This window comes from Ambystoma mexicanum, chromosome 11 (assembly GCF_040938575.1).
Source record: "Ambystoma mexicanum isolate Mex_15411 chromosome 11, UKY_AmexF1_1, whole genome shotgun sequence".
NCBI lineage: Eukaryota > Metazoa > Chordata > Amphibia > Caudata > Ambystomatidae > Ambystoma > Ambystoma mexicanum.
The window spans coordinates 1,059,987,153-1,060,008,630 of record NC_090934.1 but is presented as its reverse complement, the minus strand read 5'-3'; the positions used below and the strand labels follow the sequence as shown (position 1 = coordinate 1,060,008,630).

General features: G+C 43.7%; 1 protein-coding gene across 1 annotated transcript in view; it reads right to left on the bottom strand.

The window, feature by feature from the left end:
* The window catches only part of RHCG (Rh family C glycoprotein), a 265,077-nt gene that overhangs the window by 59,148 nt on the left and 184,451 nt on the right, over positions 1-21,478 (bottom strand). Inside the window, exons 5-6 of the mRNA XM_069624306.1 lie at positions 13,832-13,998; positions 3,044-3,181 (exon numbers count right to left, since the gene is read on the bottom strand). Coding sequence (XP_069480407.1) covers positions 3,044-3,181; positions 13,832-13,998 — 305 coding nt within the window. The remainder of the gene's footprint in view (positions 1-3,043; positions 3,182-13,831; positions 13,999-21,478) is intronic.

Below are 21,478 nucleotides of genomic sequence, written 5' to 3'. Positions count from 1 at the left end.
ACCTTCATATCAACATAAGATGAATGTCCGTCCATAAATGGAACCCCCCAGGAAACAGGTATCCTTCCTGACTAGATCCCATGCTTCCATACCATGTGCAGGGGTGGACCCAGCCTAAAAAATGTGTGTGGAGTGGGTGCCGGAAGACCTTTGGTTTTATCATAAGGGGTATATTAATATTGCCTGGGCAGAATTGTGCCCTTTGCCACTGCACGTTTGCTGCTGCCGCCACGTTAATGACTGTAATACTCTCGGCTACCGTGTGAGAATTGTGACAGGCTCCTGCTGTTGCTCCTTTTTATCAGTGCCCGGTCTGAGGGTCACATGAGAGTGATGCCTTCTGCCTGCAACCTCCTCAATATACGTGCACTTTCACTATGAATGTGGTAAAAATATAAGCCGTCTGCAGCAGAAATGACACTGGTTTTTGGGTAGCCAGTCAGTGTTTTTTGTGCTCTCGTGTCTGAAATTGTGGGTCCGTCCTTTTCAGTTATTTTGTATTTGCAACCAACATCACTGGACTTCCCCCTTAAGGCGTTTGGGCAAGTTCTGAAAAAATACAACCGCAGGCACTATGACATTCGGCCTTGGTAATAGCACTGCACTGTGCAGCAGATGCCAGAAAACAGTCTTTGGTGTCTGGCATTCGTGTGCACCCTTGAACATGCCATGCTGCGCAAGCCGGTGCATTTTTTGCTGACAGCACCAATGGTCCTTACTGGCGAGCCCAGTTGTCCACATTAGCTGGCCAGCTGTGTAGCCTGTGCAGAAAGTGGTTCTTCAGCTTTATTCAGTACGCCAAGACCATGCTGTATCGTGAATCCTTCATGTCAAAGAGACCACCTGATACAGAACAAATGGGTGGTATTCGACCTTGCCCTCGAAGAAGCTTGAAGCTACTGCCCATGTTACAATCAAATCCTGACCAGCTCTTGAAATAATTGAAAATGCCTATGAGAAGAGAATCCGAGCCTCTAAGCTGGATTGCACGCTGTGGATAACAAAATGCCAGAAAAAAGTGTAAATGCTAAGGAAGGGATCATACTTCAGTGTATTTGAAGACACGACGAGTCGAGACCATGCCACTCGGTATCTTATGTGTAACTTAACAGCAAAAGTCACAAAGTTTGTGCATGTGGTGATGCATGTGTGGTTATGGCAGAGGCACGCCATTCTTGTGTCAACACATCGGAAAGGATGACATCTGGGTTTGCTGTATGCCGTCATGGCGTTGCTTTGAAAACCTTCCCCACCACCGTTTCTGAAATGGTGCCCCCAGCAAAGTGGCTCCGTGCTGGAATCCAAAGCCAGATATAGAAGCTGCACATGCCAACTGACTTTTTGTCAGAGCTAATAAATGTACTTGAGTGTGCAGCGAAAACCTTGTACCCTGACAGCTAATGCCCATTAGTACCCGGCGAGGGGGGTGCGGCGGTCTCCCAGCCAATGGGGAGGCTCAGAATGTGGGCGTTACCACACAGTAATCCCACCATCTCCCCTCACTGGGGAATCAGATAAGTCTTTCTTCCACCTCCCTGCCCATCCACAGAATTCACTCCCTGCCCTCCCACCTCCATTTACCTTCTTTTCTGTCCATTTCTAGAGTGGATGCGCTCGGAACACTTCTGTCCCCAGCGCTTCCGCTCCCGATCTGTGACAGGCCATCATGGAAAGGAAGAAGGGATTACACGAAGTCCCTTCTCTCTCTTTCCATGGCAACAATTGTTTTAAAAACTTTTTTTCCTATATTTTGAATGGCCTACATGGAAAGGGAGAAGGGACTTCTCCCTTTCCATGGAGGCCATTTTCTTTGTTTCCTTTTTTCACTTATTTTCAATGGCCGCTGTGGAAAGGGAAAACAGACTTCATTTTCCCTTCCTCGGTGGCCATTTTTTTGACATTTCTTTTCTGTTCTGAAACACAAGAGCATTTCGGAACAGTACCCCGGTTCATGAGGGTAATCGTAAACATGACTATAGCAATAATCCTGCATTCTGCAGGGTTACACCGGCCGGTAATGGCCCGGGGCCCAGGTGACGGGCCTGAGCCAAGCAAGGGCTATAGAGCCGAGCCCTCGTTCAGTTACCAGGCCGGTGTAGCCCACAGAATGCAGGATTCTTGCTATTAGCACCCAGAGGCAAACCCTCGAGGTGCTAATAGCAATAGAACATTTTAAAAACCCGGCCTTGATGGTTCATTCGCAGCAGCAGCCAGGGAGATACAGGGTTGCCATGGGAATGGAAGGTGGAGCTCAGCTCAGAGCTCCTCTTCCATTTCCATGGCTTTGCAGGAAGCCAAGGTGATGGTGCGGAAAGGAGCAGAGGAACCGGGTGGAGGAGCCCATTTTAGGTTAGATGGTGTGGCGGGTTTGAAGGGCTGGATTTAGGGGTGGGAGGCAGGGAAGGAGGGAAAAGCATTACGCCGGTGGAGGGCGGGTGAACAGAGCACATTAGATTCAGCCCGGGTTTGGAGCAACCTGATAGGCTCCCACAACTGCTGAGGTTGCTAATGGGATTTTGGAACCCCAGTTCTGTGGAGCTATATGCCACAAAACAAATTAAATGCCTTAGCCTACAGATGAGACCTTTCTTCTAAGTAAATATACATGGGTGATATTTTCACTTGCTTACAAGGCAAACATTCACTCCATCGTGCTACATAGCTTAAGTTAACCCACTTCCGAAGACTTGTTTAAGAAATCACCAAAGCCATCCAGGCCTAAAATTATAGGTGTAGCATAAAAATATATTTCTGAGACATACTCTAGTTTACGGGTCTGCAACCTGTGGCTCTCCAGATGTTTTGCATTACCACTCCCTTGATTCTTCACCATTGACTATGGTGACTAGAGCTAGAGGGTGGTTTACTCTGAAAACATCTGGAGAGCAAAAGGTTGCAGACGCTGCCCTAGATTATGCCTTCAAATCCCAGTTTAAAACAGCAACCTATTCTTAAAAAAGCATAATGTAAAGGCATTCAACTAGTCTTCAGATAAATGCAAACATTGGAAAACACATTGATATTTCAACATCTCTGTACTTACTGAAAGGTACTTGAATCCCAAAGTAGAGATAATACCGCAGATGAATCCCACGATTAAAGAACCATAGGGCGTCAACATCATCTCGGCTGCAGTTCCCACGGCCACACCCCCCGCGAGCGTTGCATTCTGGATATGGACCTGAATTGGAAACAGTATTTTAAATTTGGGAGGGCATTTGACTTTTTACTGGAGTAAACATGATTTTGAAATAAGGGTTTAAAAATCACACTGTGTCATAAGTTGTATCAATTTAAAATGTGAACAATTCAGTTTCATTTGCACAATATTAATAATACATATCAGGAGGAAGTTACTTGGAAAATGTCATTGATGAAACAATAAATATATACAATATTCCATCCCCGATCGATAGACTTATGATATCTATGGTTGTTGAAGGGATGATCACAGATCTCTTGAGCTTTTTAGTCTGTGTCTGCAAATTGCCATTTTCTTTAAAACTGTATGAAGTTAAAAGATCTACAAATTAACACAACATGGAGTCTATTACTCAATTTGGAGAGAGCGCAGGATTGTTAAAAAGTAGAATTCTAAGACTGGAGGCTGGGTGGTGAAATTGGGAATTTATAGAAGACACATCAGCTAGTAAAGTTATCGTCTCCAGCATAGGAACTTCTGCACCTACCTTAAGAGCCATATTCTTCGAATAAAGTCAAAAAATTAGACATCAGATTGATGAATTATACTTCACCTGCACTTACATTTTTAGGACAGCTTTACCAAACCGTGCATTCCCCCTACTGATCGAATCCCAAAGGGGATATTCAAGTCCAGTTAAATGCTGCTCTGTAACTATCATGTCAAAAGTGGTGGTGGACATGTGCTGGCTATCAAAGCAGAACAAGAAATTGCAATAGATTGTTCTCTAAGCTGACATTAAAAAGAACTGAGTACAGTGAGGAACCCGAGAGAATGGTCAGATTGAGATTTTCCATCAATTGACCTAGCCATAAAGTTTTATCGCTAACTTATGAATGAGGGTTGCCAACATTTTCCTAACAGGTCTCTTAAGATGGTGCTTGTAAACCTCCAAACTTCTTTGAGCCTTTCCATTTTAAGACTGCGGCATGGGTGCAAAAGACTGAATCACAGAAACAAATATGTGGGCTGTACATTTTTGATTTGCAAAAGCACACAAATTAAAAAAAAAACATTACAATTCAACGTTTACAAGTATAATACAGTTGCAAAGTGAAACAACATGAAAGGGACATGGTATGTCCAACGTTAGATAGGAAACAACACAGCAGCTTCACAGATACTCCTTTACAAAATGGATGGTCTTCCAAAATATTCCATCTAGAATTCGGAAGCTAGTTAAGCAATTAAAAAGACCCTTTTACACGTATGTAAATGCATGTCACATACAACTGCAGACATCCCCTATATCTCAGTGAAATACACCTCTAGTTATTCAGAATAGCAGGACAAGCTCATTGGGGAGGTACTGGCTTTCCGCCAGCAAGCAATTTGTAAGTGTGCCAAAATGTCACCTTGATTACAAACAATTTGGTTCACCCCACATTTGGGCTACCAAAATGTGCCTGGCCAGTACCAAAAACCACACATTGTAGATCCGAATGTATTTGGATATTTTCAGAGGGTGAAACCTTTTGTGAAATACTACCAATGGTGCCTTAACTGAATACATGAGAAAAACATAGATTAAATGCAGCTTTTTTTGGGACATTTTCTTTAATCGAGCTGGGGTGTAATGCTACCAGTAAAGAATCTTGAGATGTTGCAATTTGTGACTAAGTGAAATACGAGCACGATTGCCGAGCTAGAGGTTGCTTTGCATAGCCTCTAACAAGGGTTTTAATGGGTCGTTTGCTTGAAAGATGATCAGGGCATTTTGATTAAGAACTGCCAGGAAAATACCCAGCATGAAAAGTGATCTAAATTAGACATGAATTTGAGACAAGTATTTGAAAAGGAATTGAGAAGATACCTTCTATTCAACCTGCAACTCTGATAAAGAGGCAAAGCCTGCCCTCGTGTAGCTGACCCAAATCCTGTAACAGAGACGCTGCACAATCAACACACCTTGATAATGCAAAATGGAGGAAGACCACTATTGTGCCTCAACTTAGTAAACCGATCAAGAAGAGCTACTGAAAATATTTGAAAGCATCTCAACCCAGTTTGATATATATAAATCTTCAGCAAGATTTATGAAAAAAATGGGATTACCAAATTTTGTTTCACCACCAAACTGGGGCCTGAATAATCATTCTTACCTATCCATACACCCGTCCCACCACAAACATTTAGACCCATTTATTAAAGCTGTTTAATTATAACATTTGGTAGTCAGGAGTCAGAAATCTCTAAACTCCCCACTATGTTAAAGCTTCTGCCGGCTATGTCAATATGTCTTTTTGTTCCATATAAGAAGGGGTATGGATGAGTTAGTTTAGATGATTGTGGATGAAAAATGTAAATGTGAAGAGTCCAAAATAGGTACAGTAACCTGGGGAGGATGGATATTTAAATAAGGTTTCTCCATCCTTGAATTACGATTGAAGGTTTTTCCCCATCACTGCATAAAGAAAATAGAGTATTGTGACAACCTGCAATAATTCTTCTTGTTGATTTCTGACCTTGTGAATCCTTTAGGCTCTCTGTCTGTCTCATTGCGTGTTTGTAAGGAAATTTATAAAATGGTCATTAACAGCAACAGTTGAGGCTCTAACACCAGTCCTCCTGTGTCGTCAATACTGAAAACATTTTAAATTATTATGCCTGCCATTTTTTTGTGGTGCTCCATCTGCATCAGTCTATTGTCAAGTGACTCCATTTTATTTTTCATCCACAAAGTCTGGGTCCTCACACATCTTCCAACTGTGCCATTTGTTGGGTCACTGCCACTGTATCTCTTAATAGATGACCAGTTTGGGGAGAAAGTTCTCATATGTGGATGCAGCAAGCTTCTATAGATTGACGATTCGGCTTCCTCCTGGCTTATGTGTGTCTATAGGAGTGTTGTCAAAGAGTGCATTGAGTGGGTTCTGTCAGGTCATCTTGAGTCTTGCTGCCCGATCAGAACCCACTGTGGTGGAAATAATGGTTTGGATGCACTGTTTAACTATGAGGTTTATCCACCAGAGGGTGCCTTTGCAAGATAACCAAAACTGACCCAATTAATCAACTGTTTTACAGTATAAATCACACAGGCCCAAAACAGCAGGTGGAAATTTGGAGTAGGCTCAATGAAGCAAGTGGAACACTGTAATCCATGCTGTGGGTGCAAGTAGGGCTGCACGCTGGGGATGACTGACAAAGGCTGATAGAGGAAATGACATAGGTGCAGGGCACTTAGATCGGCCAAACCTACTGCACCTGCTAGCAGTTGTAAAACATTGTTGCTTATTGCGTTGCAACTAACACAATGAGAGTTATTTTTAGTAAAATCCTTGCTGTTGGCAGTTTCTGCTATTGTTAGCAACAATGTATCCATTACTATATTAGCACCTGCAATAATGTTGCAGAGACTAAGGACTTGATTCTCCCTCTGAGACCACAATGGAGAGAGCAGCTAATTCTGTGTTCATATAAGCAATTTGCTTATTGCTCCCTTTGAGGCGTTATTATCTGGCTAAGTTTGAACCTATCATCTTGTATGGCCTTGACGTGTCCATTCATGACATGGGATCTACGCTTAATATTATATAAGGGGAGCTATGGAAGGAGGTGCTGGGTCTTTCCATGGTGATCCCAAATGCGGTCATAAGACATGAGTTGTGTCTGGTGTCTCTTAAAGCCAGATATGTCTGGAGGCAGCTCTCTATCTTCAGGAAAATAATTGATCCCCTCTAAAAGAAATTCGCTTCACGAAAATCTCCACTCAGTTTTGTATGCAGAATCTGTTCCTTCAATACAAGAGTTCAGAATACGGATGAATGCTGTACTGGTCTCTACTGGGGCTACTGAGGAAGATCTTGTGCAGCGCCCAGGGATTGTTAAGAGGATTTTGTTCAGGGCTGACTGGGTGGAGACTGTGGATTGTATTGCTTCCTACCCAACCTATGGGGAGTATTCTCATTTTATTCATGCAAGAGAATGCATACCACTATACCTTCAACGATTTCCTTGTGCTATTATTTGGATGAAATATATGCACTTTAGGCTTAATCAATTCCCAGCTATGTGAGGACTAAGCATTGGAAGGGACTCCTCATTGCTGTTTATCAGTAATTCGTTTAACAATAATTGTAGATTTTGTGGGGTAGAGGACTCTTACGAAACCTTGAGACACTTGGTTACCGTGTGTTCTTATTTTGATAAAAAGTGGCTAATGTGTTTCAAGGAAAACATTGGTAACACGCGGATGTGTCCATGAATCTCCTTTGGTGTAGATGTATGGGGGCACTAACATCTCTTTGATTCTAGCTCTAAACGTTTTCTTAACTTTTGGTGCAACAGAATTGGATAAGGAAAATCAACAATGTTTATGATGTCATGTTGTGGTATGTTTTGGTAGTTAGAATTAGAATTTTGAATTTTTACTTTTCCATTAATATTTGTTTTAATAGCTTTTATGTGAGATTAATGTTTTAATTTTCTTTGTTTATATATGTTGTGTAAGGTTTCTTGTAAACCGTGAATGCAACAATAAAAAATAAATAAAAAATAAGCAATTTAATGACAATGTATTTTTTGTAAACATTAATTTTAAAATATTTGATGTTTTTGTACCAATTCTTTCATTTCAGATTTTCTAGTTTAAGTGATGTAAGCTGTCCTGTATAACTCACTTCTACCACTTTTGGTGGTCTTGCTGCACATGGCTTTGTAGGAAAAAAGGGTGTTCATTAATGGAACAGTGGGAGAGGCAGATGCGATGCTATGGGTGCAGGTAGCACGTACCCAGTTCCTGTGATTTAATCTGCCTTCTATGGAATTAGCGGAGGAAGTGTGATAGGGATAAAGTGGAGGGCTTAGTTGTGGCTTGATTAGCGTTGATACGCTAAAAGCTAAACCTGTGGTGGCTGTCTGTGGGGGTTATATGTGTAGCTGTTAGGAAACATTAAATGGAAGTTGGTTAGATTAGAGGACAGTGGAGTAGGACTTACAAGGCAAAACTAACTGTAGCCCTGCACTCCTACCACTTGACTCTTGCAGGCAGATCCCATTTCACTATTGCCAATGGCAAACCTTCTCACTCGCTCTCTGCCTCAAACGATACATTTTACTGCATGTACAACAATAAAAGGCATCTGCAGGTTTGCAGATAAGGGAAATAGGGCAGTCTGGAAACTCAACTCATTAGCATAAGCCACACGCTAAGGATTATGGGAGGCAAGAACCTTTGGCTCTGAGGAAAGGTTGCTTGAAATGTGAGGACCAAAGGCATCCATTTCAACTTCCTTAGTATTTTGGTTGGTGGGCTGAAACATTTCAGAATCCTCACTCTAACATGTGCTGGTGCTGTACTCAGTGGCCAGATGATAACGTTCCCTGTCCGGACAGCACCCATTAGGGGCAGCGTTCATCGAGCGGTAGGAGCAAATGTTAAAATCTCTGCTTGTTTCTTCCAGCGGTATACCCTGCTGTTTCCCACAAGCCCCAAGCTTGTCTCTTACATCCTACACAGTCACAAGCCAAAATGAAATTCCCCCTACCCCAAACAGCAACAACACACCTGGTGTTGAGGCCACACCAGGACTTTGGTTTCAGAGTGATGCTACAGCCGTTGCAAGGGGTTCTTCACAATCAGAAGAGAAGCACAAAAGACAGACTGTGCAGTGTGCATTCCACAGAGTGCCCCATGAAGGTAAGTGCACTGTTCCTTGACTTAAAGGGGGCGTGGCAGCTGCAGGAAGAGGAAGATGAACAGTGAAAGAAAGGGTGTTTGGGTGAGGACTAGAATGGACAATCCAAAATCACTGCCATCTTCATTTTACACTCTGGCTGGTCCCTTTCTAGGTAAGGGTCTCTGCCAGAGCTCTTTACAACAGTTTGTGCAACAGCTGAAACTAAGAAGGTAGAAGAGGTTGCAACGCCCCTTTGCTTAGGCTTATAGATGCACCTAAATTCTGACATTGGGCGATTGAGGCGGGGTCAGTGCTGCAAGCGAAAAATGGTAAGCAACTGGCTGGGCAAGCTAAACAGTGAATGTCCTTTGAGATTTGTTTGGTAGCATCTTTCAGTGGTAGTCCATAAATGACTGCCTGTTTGAAGGATATATAATTGACATGAAAAAGTAGCCCAAGATAAGGTTTTTTTTTTCACCAAATATGCTGTTGGACTATTTGCAGCTTCTCTATTTTATGAATTGGCACAGAGGCCGGAAGCAACTTTAGGACTCTCAGCCAGCATGGATTTATTTTCTTGAATTTGCCTGGTTCTATGTCATTTCAACTAAGTAAATTACTTGGCTGTAATTTACTTTATTGAAATTACTTCTCCAAAACATTTAAAAGTTTGTTTTTTTGGGAGCCCATGCTCCCCCACACCTTCACTACCACTCCTATCCCAAATCCCTCCACACCCCCTTTACCTCTTACCCCCAATTTTTGATTGTTTAAGGGACTTGGGTTTAGTCACCCTAGGTTTCCTAGGGTCATCCACACGTGGACCCCTTGCTCACTGTGCTCAGAGAGGCACAGCTCCACCTCACTGATGAGGCCCAGCAAGGCTGAAACACGTGTATGGGGTTGCTGTTGGGACTCTTGTTCAGAAGGGAATTGCCATAGCATTGTGTGCTGGACTGCCCATGTGGGCGGGACAAAGACTGGTATGCAAATGGATATTTCCCATCTGTGAAAGGTACAGTGAGCTAAAGTGTGGCTGCGGACTCTCGAGTGCTACCTTCCCAAAGAACAGGTCAGTTAGCCGTGTTCGTTCTCGCAGAGGGGCGCCTATGACAATTTTTGGTTTGTTTAAGGGACTTGGGTTTAGTCACCCTAAATATCCTAGGGTTATCTAGATGTGGAACCCTTGCTCACTATGCTCAGAGAGGCACAGCTCCACCTCACTGATAAGGCCCAGCAAGGCTGAAACACGTGTATGGGGTTGCTGTTCGGACTCTTGTTCAGAAGGGAATTGCCATAGCATTGTGTGCTGGACTGCCCATGTGGGCGGTACAAAGACTGGTATGCAAATGGATATTTCCCATCTGTGAAAGGTACAGTGAGCTAAAGTGTGGCTGCGGACTCTCGAGTGCTACCTTCCCAAAGAACAGGTCAGTTAGCCGTGTTCGTTCTCGCAGAAGGGCGCCTATGACAATTTTTGGTTTGTTTAAGGGACTTGGGTTTAGTCACCCTAAATATCCTAGGGTTATCTAGATGTGGAACCCTTGCTCACTATGCTCAGAGAGGCACAGCTCCACCTCACTGATAAGGCCCAGCAAGGCTGAAACACGTGTATGGGGTTGCTGTTGGTACTCTTGTTCAGAAGAGAATTGCCATAGCATTTCGGTGCTAGACTGCCTATGTGGGCGGTACAAAGACCAGTATGCAAATGGATATTTCCCTTCTGTGAAAGGTATAATGAGGTAAAATGTGGCTGCGGACTCTCAAATGGGTACCTTGCCTAAGAGCACGGTATTTAGCCATGTTCGTTCTTGTAGAGGGACACCTATGACGATTTTTTAAATCACTTTTTGGTTCATTGCCTCTCGTGGAGTACTCAGCAAATACTATGTTTGGTGATTCTTCCATCTTTCTGTCTGTCTGTCTGTCCATGCGTCAGTATCTCTATCTGCCCATCTTGCTAGTGGGGGGAGTTACTTTACTAGCAAACAGGGGACACTTCTTAGCTACTCCTAATTTCTGGCTACAGCCCCCCAGTCGTGGGAGTTGATTACATGTGTCTCAGTGGAGGTTCCTAATGGAATCCCCACTTACAGGAGTGCTCTAGTTTGAAGTTTATCTCAAGGGATCACAAAGATCTCTGGGTCTGGTTGATTCAACAACACTATCTGTGGCCGTGGCCGGTGAATCTTCTATGAAACACTGGGACAACCCCTGAATTGAAAAGAGCACTTGCCAGGGAACCTCCTCCCCCAGAACCTTAGAGCTGAAGAAATCCATCCCCAGCTTAAAAAAACATCAACCTCTGTTACCAAATACTACCTCCTGCCACTCCACCACCCTACACCACCCCTTGAAGCCTGGCAACCCTTGTCCCTGACAGCACCTAGTATACTAGTGGGGCCCTGCTCCATGCATGAGCACTTCCTTGTATTCTTTGTACTTACTGTACCTTTGTCCTCTTTCACATGTTCTGTGTAATTTATGCACCGTTCATCCCTTCAGCATCTAAATGTTCTGATTATTTCTCATGTGCTTGTGAATGAGCATGTGTACCTTACACCTCCCTCTTTTGCTCAGGGAGTGCTACACACAGATTTGTTGCAGTCTGCACTTAACAAATACAATACATACAAGGGACTTAGGTCGCCCATTAGATTTCTTTATTTATTTATATTTATAGAGCGCACTGCAGCCCTCGGGCATTGAGGCGCTGTGAAGGACATGTATGAAGGCATGATTCAGGGTTACAGTAATGCGGCCCCACAAAAATACTTGGTGCAGAATGATAAAATACATAGTGAACAGTTACATCGGGCATTACAGGGAGGTATACAGTGAGTGCATCCGCTTATGGCTTTCCAGGCATCTGTTAGACAAAGAACCTAGTCTTCATGGCTTTCCTGAAGGCTGCATGAGAGTCAATCTGACACAGTTCTGGAGGGAGAGCGTTCCAGTGGGTGGCAGCTATGTTAGGGAAGCTCGAGCCACCAGCGCGCACTTTGTGTGTGATGGGCGCCATTATTCTGTTGGCGTAGGCCGTTCTTGATGGTCTGGAAGGGGCGTGGGGGATAATTCTGTGGGCTAGGTAGGGTGGTGCCAGCCCATGGAGGCATTTGTGCATCAAGGCCAGTGTTTTGAACACAATCCCCTCCTTGACGGGAAGCCAGTGACCCTTCCTCCTGATTTCTGAGATGTGGTCATGTCTGGAAGTGCCCGTGGCCGCTCTCAAAGCGTTGTTTTGAGCTAATTGGAGTTTGGCCATGTTTTTGCGAGAGGTCCCTACAAAGAGTGCATAGCAGTAGACGATGCTGGTGCCGATAATGGCCCTGGCAATAGTGAGACAGTTGTCTTGGGAGATGAAGGGTCTAGCTGCGTTAAGCAGTTTTGAGTGGTATGCTGATGCAGAGGCGACGGCATTGAAATGCCTGTTCATGGTTAGGTCAGGTTCAATGTACAATCCCAGAGTCTTAATGACTTTGGAGGCTGCAATAGGGATGTTGTGGATAATAAAGGATGAGTATTGGTTGCCCAGTTTTCCTAGGGAGACATGAGATAAAAACGATGCACACAATATTTAATAGCTAAGCTATGGGCTGGGAGTAAGATAACCTATTTATTGACTCTACCAAGGAGCACGCATCATCACACCATAAACATTATCTTCTAACGCACCTTCTAGTGTCTACACCAAACAGTGCAGGAATTGCAAAGAAGCATTAAAGTAGTTTTCCGTTATCCTTCATCCACAAATGGTGTGAAGCTTTTCCAAAAGTGTAAGAAAGCTAAGCCCCTCAATGTGACAGTAAAACAGTAGAACTGTGGTTAACTACCAACTATATTCAGTGTCTGCAGAAATGGTAGAAAAAAGAAACTGTAGTAGACAAAAAAGGACCTACGGGGACGAGATTAGTCTCCCCACCTGTGTCTTCAAACGTAATTCTCAGCTAACAGTTCCACTTTAAAGAGCTTGCATTGGTATGTGAACCTGTGCGTTAGTATAAAGCTTATTGTTTAATTATTGGTGTCTTTTCATGTGTGACATTCACTACACAAAAAAAACTGACTGGCTTTGGCTAGACCACAATGTGTGACTTTCATCAGGACTATTTAACATTGACTCCAAAATGCCAGATTCAAGGTTCCTTGGGCAGCTGAAACCGGTCGGTCTTTTCAATCAGCATTGAAAGAATCTCTGCCAATAGTTCCCGAATGTCAAAGCATTTGTGCTGGCTACAATGGAATGTCGTCTGCAGCAAGTGTTAATTTGGCCAAAAGACGGGTTCCACGTAATAATGTCCGCTCAAAAATTTCGCCATGCAAAAAAATTGCGAAAAATTGCTGTTTTTCAGTGGGGATATTATTACATGGAACACGCCCCAAAACCCCCAAACCCTTTTTTATTTTTCATGGGGAAAGGGGGACACTCCCGCACCCCCGCTGCCCTTTTCCCTATATATATGATCACCTATATAATGTCACCACAACCTTTTCTCGGTACAATATATACAGGGATATTACATGATACCAAAAGGCGCACATGTGTGATTCACAAATGTGATGAAACCAGCAGCTGACCATTACCCAAAAACGACCTATTCTCTGGACTGACCTGCGAATGTCAACGCCTCCTTTACTCCCAATCCCTCAGATGACTGTGTCAGGCACATTCATTTATTTCAGCATTTTTGAAATAAACCATATCATGAAACTTCTTAATACTAAAAGAACATGGATTATTTTTTTACAAAAATCAACATGTGTGCAATTCAGATAGCCCATCCTAGGCAAGGTGGAACCCGAATTCATAAAGACTTATTCTACAAGCCAAGAACCACATTAAACCACTTGCGAGCCCAAACGATAGCCTGCCTTATCCCCCTAAGGCTTTTGCTTATTGGAGTTTTAGATGATAACATGATTCTTAGCTTACATTCTTAGAGTGCTCATGGACATTTATGTTCTAAGACCATGCCAGTAATCCATGAGGATGGTACTTGCATTTGCTTACCATGAAGAGTTTGCCTTTCTTGTCAACAGCACTGGAGATGGCCACTGTCGTCAGAACACAGGCGGCCAGGGAGCAGTACGTATTAATGGCAGCTCGGCTCTGGCCATCTCCATGATACGAGATAGCAGAGTTAAAACTAGGCCAGTACATCCACAAGTACAGGGTCCCTGGAGAGGAGAGGGGAGAAGACAAGTGCAAATTGATTTAACATGAGCAATGACACAGTCAAGAGCAAGTCAATATCATACAGGCGTGCAGTCCGATTCGCAGAGCATCCTTGTTGGAAGTCAAACGTACACCTCCAAAATGTCTGCCTGTACACATACATAAACTGGTTACTAAAAGAAATACAACATTGTGATCACACAACATCAGGAGTCCAAGAGCCGACATTGGGTGTGTCTAATTGTTGTGTACCCACAAGCATGTTGCAATGCATTTCCTACAATTCTGTGTACTCATAGCATACACCTGAATTCTGTAGGCAATAGTGATGCAGACCGTGCAGAACCAAAATGTCGCACTATCAACCGAAACTGAGACATTAGGGATAGCAATATTTTCGTGGAAGTAGAAAAAGATCTGATATTTTATTTGCATCGCGCCCATACACAAGTGTTTCAGAGCGCGACGAGGCAGGGAGGGGAAACAAGGGAGGACAAAACAATGATCTTACTAGGCCCAATGACATTGAGAACGTGCAAATGCAGGAGAGAGGGAGTGGGGAAAGTCCGAGGGGTGGGGGGGTGGAAAGTGCTGAACACGTGATAGAACGACAGCAGGTAGTGCGGCCAGCAGGTGGTAAGTGCGAGAATCAGGTGTAGACAACGGGTGTCTAATAAGTGCTGGAAGGGGACTGTAGGCTTGCAGAAACAGACCGAAGTGCAGGGGAACATTTTCAAGAAAAGCATGTCAAATTTCACAAATCCCCTATCCATGTGCCCTATATGCAATGCACACACCACATACCTTAGGGATTAGGAAAACAGGCATAAACAGTGTGAAGGACACGAATATCCTATACTTATGCAAGTAAACTATGGCATGCTAAGTTACAGATGCTTAGATAAGAGGTTTTGAGGAGTTACCCGTCCCATTGTAAAGTGTGCTTTTATGAGTTAAACCTGTGGCATTCCATGACTCCTTCATTAGCAAAACAATTCTATATCTTGAAGATTGAACTCATAATGAAAAGCATAGATCCCCAGCAGGAGAGATTCTCCTTGGAATTTCTATAAGGGATCTAGTGGGATGGTGTTTAGGAGTCCCACTAGATCTTACTAGATTTGCTTCAGTTCTTGAACTCCTCTTTTGGTGCCTCACCAGTGACGACCCAATGCTCCCCTCCAATTCTCTGTGAGAGCGATGTGCACAGTTGAAGGCTTAGTAGTTTTTGCATGAAATTTTTTTTTACATAAACATTGTGAGAATATATGACAGATCGCTGTACAATACATGCCATGTAAATCTAGGCCTATAAAGGGTAATTTGTACAGTTCATAATCATATCTGAAGATCCAAAACCATAACCATGTTTCTTAATCTACTGAAGGAGAGATCAAAGGTTAGATGAAGAGTGATGGAAAGTACATTACAGGTATTAAAACGGCTCAGGACGACGTTTGTCTGTTTATGAGGCCAGAACAGCACACAGGAGAACCTCTTGAGATGCATTTCTATATTGTACTATTATTGGTAAAACAGTGTATTCTCTGCAAAAGTGATGTGAGGCAGTAGACCTTTTGTTTCAGCACTAATGATGTGGATGGCTGTTACCACCAACATTGGATCCTGTGAGCCAAGGGGGCTGTGTAGGTGTTGAAGAACCAGGGGGATATGTTAGACCCATGGGGGACATCACAAGTAGAGAGAGTGGTCTTTGAGCTGTAGGTTTGTAGGCAGCCCGTGCTGACGTGGTTGTTTACCACAAACATTATCATGCGGCCCGGGGCCATCCGTACAAAGGCTTGTCCAGCCTCTGTTACATAGCCATTCTGCATTATTATCACTTTGATGGTTTAGAGTGGATATATGGTAACCAGGGGAAAGGAAAGCAAATAATGAGGGTTCTCTGCATGTTGGAATGAGATGGTCCAGTGGCAGTTCCTCCTCCACCAATGGCTCCGTTATCTTTATAATTGTTCTTTTATTTAATACCGGGTACCAGTTTATAGAGCGAGACAGCGATTTGAACCTGTGTTGCTATGCGTTGCCACTGAGCTATCCTCCCGTACCATGGTGAAGACACCTGGATCTTCATGGCCAGTATGGGAGTTGGGGCACCTGCGTGAGCCTTTAGGCTTCTGTTACTCTGGACAAAATGTCTTTGCACCAAATTCGCAAAGCAAACCAAATCCTGTATTCCGGATTCAGTGGACCTGCAAGTGCTCGTGAGACATCCCAGTGCTCTTGAATTGCATCCAAATTGTACTGAACTTTCTCTCCCCTTTTCACACACCCAATTACAGACAATACATGGTAACCTCCTGCCCCAATCTTCTCTGTGATTTTCTTCTTCCCTGAACCACTGAGTGTGAATGGGGAGTATAAATGGGGAGTGTAAATGACAGCACTGACCTGTGCAAATCCCACATAAGGCCTTAGCGCTTTGAAACCAACATAGTGGTGATTTGGTGCAGTATACAAGCTTTCTAACATAACACAAAGTAACATAAGATAACATACAATAACAAAAGACATACTCATGTATGCCATGCAGGGTAATCACTGCGGTGCTCTTCTCCCTAGTTGTTACAGCAAAAGTTCAAGTGTGTTACACATTTAGTTACAGTCCCTGGATGTAATCACCTACCTACCAAAGCTCTGGGATAATCTTACTAGTATTCATTCACAACAACAAATGCTGAATCCCTGTTCCATGCAAAGGGGTCACTGGGATTATGCCCTCCTTAGTTCCCACAAAAGGAAGGCATTCTCAACAACAGCCACTGGGAGGCAGTCTCCTGCCTGCCTCCAACAAACTCTGGTATTTTCCAAAACACCCTCTGCCTCAAATAAATCATATCCTTCAACTACCCCCCCCCCCGCCCCTGTAACTGAAAATAACATCCCTATTCATCATTACCAACCTCCTGCCTCTGCCTGAAAAATGGATCAAGCACACACATCACACATGTGCCTTATATATCCTCAGGACAATCTAGCACACGCTCCCACCTGGCCCCCAAAGACGGGTACAGTAAGTTTGGCCTGGCCAAATCAGTGGAAATGTGGATGATTTTCAATCTGTCCAAATTGGTTTGGCTAGGCCCAATGCTGTGCAACTCCAGCAATTTGTTTGCTTCTAAGTTTTTTGTGTGTGTGACTACAACAGACACTGCAGAGTGTGTATGAATGAACTCTGCCAAGTCTCCGATTGATTGTTATGATATGATATCATATGATATGGCATTTATATCGTGCCTATACACAAGTGTTTCGAGGCGCGACAAGGCAAGGGAGGGAAACAGAGGGAAGACAGACAGCGATCCTACTAGGCCAGGTGTCACTTAGATCACGCAAGTGCAGGGGAGGGGGGAAAGGGAAAGTGCGTGGGTGAAGGGAGAGGGGAAAAGTGCAGTATATGGGATAGTAGAATAAATAAAATAAATAAACGGCCAGATGGTGGCAAGTGCAAGGTAAGAGCAGAACATAAGTGCTAGTAGGGGGACTGTTGGGATACAGAATAACAGTCCCCAGGTGCGGGGGTTGCCAGGGTGGCAGTGCAGGTGTGCAAATGGCAGGGCCTAGGCCCGAGACCAGAAATGAAAATAACCTGTGCAGTTTCAACCAGGAATTCAGCAGGGGAGAGGGGGAGAGAAAGCAGAAGCAAAGAGGAGGGTTTTGAGGTACTTCCGGAACCGGAGATGGGTCTCCTCACGTTTCAGCGAGGCAGAAAGGCTGGGTTTGGGTTATCATCACACTTATGTGTCATCGGCCTTCAAAAGCCGATTTGCTTCTCAAGCCACAGCAATCACAAAGTGAACATGATCATAAACGTTGATGAAATTGACTGGCTCATGTCTGCTTGTATAAAATGCAAAAACACGTGTCCACTTATTTTTTTGTGGACTTGTAAACGTTATGCACAATATGCAATATTTACATAAATGCAAAATCAATTGTATTAAAATGCAAGGGTTTACAGAACGTGAATTGCAAGCGATGTTCCAGCATTTCTTTAAGAAGAAAGAGTATGAATGAATTAGTGATGTTAAGTGACACCATTGGACAGTGTTTTGCCTACTTTACCAGCTGTAATGGGCTTTGAAAACGTTTATATTTAGCAGTTAATTGAATGTAGATTACTGCTGTGAAGGAGACGAGAAAGAAATGTAAGTCGGATCATGCCGTGAAGCAAAGTGCACACAGACGTAGCCCTCCAAACATCTTTGTGCAACCTACACACATGTTATGAATTCTGGTAGTTTCACTTCTACCTTTCATCCGTACTTTGTCAACAAAATGAGACCCATTGCATTGGCTAATTGTAACATCTGTATTTAAAATGCCATGCAGCTACTGCCATTCACTGGGACTCAGTTATGGTTACTACTCGCACCATGTAGCCCCTAGACCAGAGGCGTCCAACTCCAGGCCTCGTTGGCCGCAAACTGGAGGCCTGACCCACGTGAAGCCTAGAATATGCCAAAACCTTTTCTTGGTAGATGTTAATCTTCCTAAGCCATAGGAAGGTAAGAGTGCCTACAAAAACATACACAATGGTAGACACACACTTCAGTTGAAGATAATGTCGACTTGGGAGGGATGGAGGGGGTGTATATGGGATTGCATGATTCGCAGAAGCATTTTATAATGGCACAATCCCATAGGAAAACGTTCTGTGAATCTGTTTGCTAGTTTCGTTTTGTCTTTTTATGCATTACAGATTATGTATTGCACATTACACATGTATTTATATTGTATTTACGGTTGATGTGAAACTCCTGCAATGCAATGAATTGGTGGACGTGGCTTTTGCACTATCTGCAGACACCACTTATTGCACCAGCTGAGAAGTGTCGGGTGAGTACTCTTGAAACCGCTGCATCTTGCAGTATCGCAGGCTAACGTGGGTGGTTCATCAGCTGCTTCCATCATTCTAATGTATGAATATTTGTTTACGCAATGAAATGGTGCCTGTGTTATCTACCCTGGAGATAGACTTATGGATATGTGGTCACCTGTCCCGCAGATTGCTCGCAGATCTTGGTAACACTTACATAACGTGCTGAGCTGTCTTTTTGAGAATACCTCCTGCTTTGACCAGGTGGACTTTGACGTTTTGGATGCGCTAGTTTTCACTTAACCTTGTGGCTGACTAGCGCTTGCCCAATTCCACGTTGAAATTTGTAAGCTTTCGTAACTTTGCATCTTTCATTTAATCGTTCCTTCCACTATTAAAGAATAAGGAAATCATAGGCAAAGAGGCAGATGCATATTGGGTTGTATTGTATTTTATAGAGCGCCTTAAGCCAAAGCGCTGAACAATTAAAACTAGACACGGTACAATAAAATTGACTAGACAGTCAGATCCAGATAACGATCAATCAGGGATGTTGAAGTAGGTGAGCTTTTAGAGAGGCGCGAAAAAAGAGAGTAGACAGCAACAGAACGAAGAGAGAGTGGGAGAGCGTTCCAGTTGAGAGGAGCAAGAAGCTCAAAGGATCGAAAACGAGACTAGGTACACAGGGGACGAAGAACCACAAGTCTAAAGAGGGAGGAAGACTGGAGAGAACGCGATGGAATACAGAAACATAATAGTATAGCGAGGTAATAGCAAAAGGACTACTCTTGCACAATGATCGCACTGGAGAACTGTGGTGTGTTTTCTGGTCATCGCTGCGCCAATCTTATGATCACCACTAATCTCCACTGACCATATTTGTTTCTATTTTATCTTGATGTAACTCCAACTCATTTCACTCCCGGATGCATGATTTCCCAGTTCGACTAACCGTATTTCTAAGCAACTTATTTGCTTCTTTCAAATAAAGTTTACTTCTCGACGCAAAGTTGAATAAAATGTTTTTTTACACATTTTAACGCATTATGACATTTGGCACCCTTTAGTGCTTTCTCTGAAGGATTGTTCAGTTCTAATGACCAAAGCGTTTAAAGCAGAATTCTACTTAGAATACACGCAGGCTCTCCATGACCTGAGGCCTTTGATTTCAGTGTAGGCTTGGGACGATAGCTCAGGGGCAACATACTCGCCTTGGAAGCAAGACAACATGGAGCAACGCAGGTTCGATCCCCGGGTCTGCCCTCTGGGTATTAAGTGCGTTATCAATAACCTATCATATATCAATCCTGTGTTGGACTATACTATGGCCTTAGTGCTTGGCGACCCACTCTACCCTTGACTACTGCACAGTGCGGTCCATCCTTGCTCTTCATCTTGCAAAAGTCTTGATCTGTCAATGTTCTGGATACGGAGGAAAAGTTTCCTCGCTCCAATTTCTCTGCTGGAATTGTGCAACAACCTTTATGAATTGCTTCTTTGACTCTCAGGTAACTCCCTAAGTCTGCTTGATATATTACAGTGGATTCCTCCCCATAGGCCTTTCCTACTTGGCTTGCCATCTACCATAGGGTCTCTAACATACCTCTATTTCTACCCATCCAGTCATAATATACCACTTTCCCTTCGACTTGTCATTTTCTGCCACACTCCTCGTTCAGTTCTATTCCACATTCCACTTGTGCCTGCTTCCCTGGCCAATGTCCCTAAGTGCCTTGTCTAAGATGTCTGAGGCGAGGCTGAGCATCACGGTCTCTTCTTAGCTCAGGCAAGCCTAACTTTCTGCCTGTTAATTGCTGTGACACGCTAAAGGTTTGCACTGTGCTTCAACGGATGTTCTGTCTTACTATATATGGATATTGCACCATGGCCTACCAGCGATAAATCTCCCACAACCAGAAGGAGCACAGCGTCCATGGAATTATCTACTGCACCTGCCAGAGCTCAGCACACTATAACACCTTTCATTTTCCATCGTCCCCCCTATAGCATAGGATACGGTCAGGCCTTTCTGTTACATAAGGTGTGCGCTCTCATTCTCTCCCCATCACAGGATGCTATCAGGGTATGCTGCAGGAGGGGGAGATTAGTTTGTAATTTCACCCTTTTATGTCCGCCTACTTGTCTTCCAGCACACAGCCAGCATTTGGCACTGACACCTCTGTCAGCTGGCTCAGTAGCACCAGGTATCTCGAACACTCCTCTAAGGGATGCAATACACAGTTCTGGTCTATAAGCCTCCACAGCATCCAGGAACTCTTGAGCACATGTCAAGGCCATCAGCCATCCATAACCTACTTAAAATTAAACTTACAACACATTGCACCCCTTAACTTACACAATAATGGAATTGCCCAATCATGGACAGCTCCTGACGCTTTTCATGACGCTCAGTCTAAACCTATACTACTGTACATGCAGCCCTGCTCACTCAACCACTCAATCCTCATGTTTTCTTCCCCTCTCCTTGTCCCATTTGTCCTCTGATCTTCGGCCCACTTTTATCTGTTGCTTTTGCCAATTTCCACTTACCTTTACCCTCATTTCCTTCTCACCCTGCAGTCCACAATCTGCTCTGCACCCTGGGTGGGAGTCACAGTTCGCCCACCCGAACAAGACTGGAG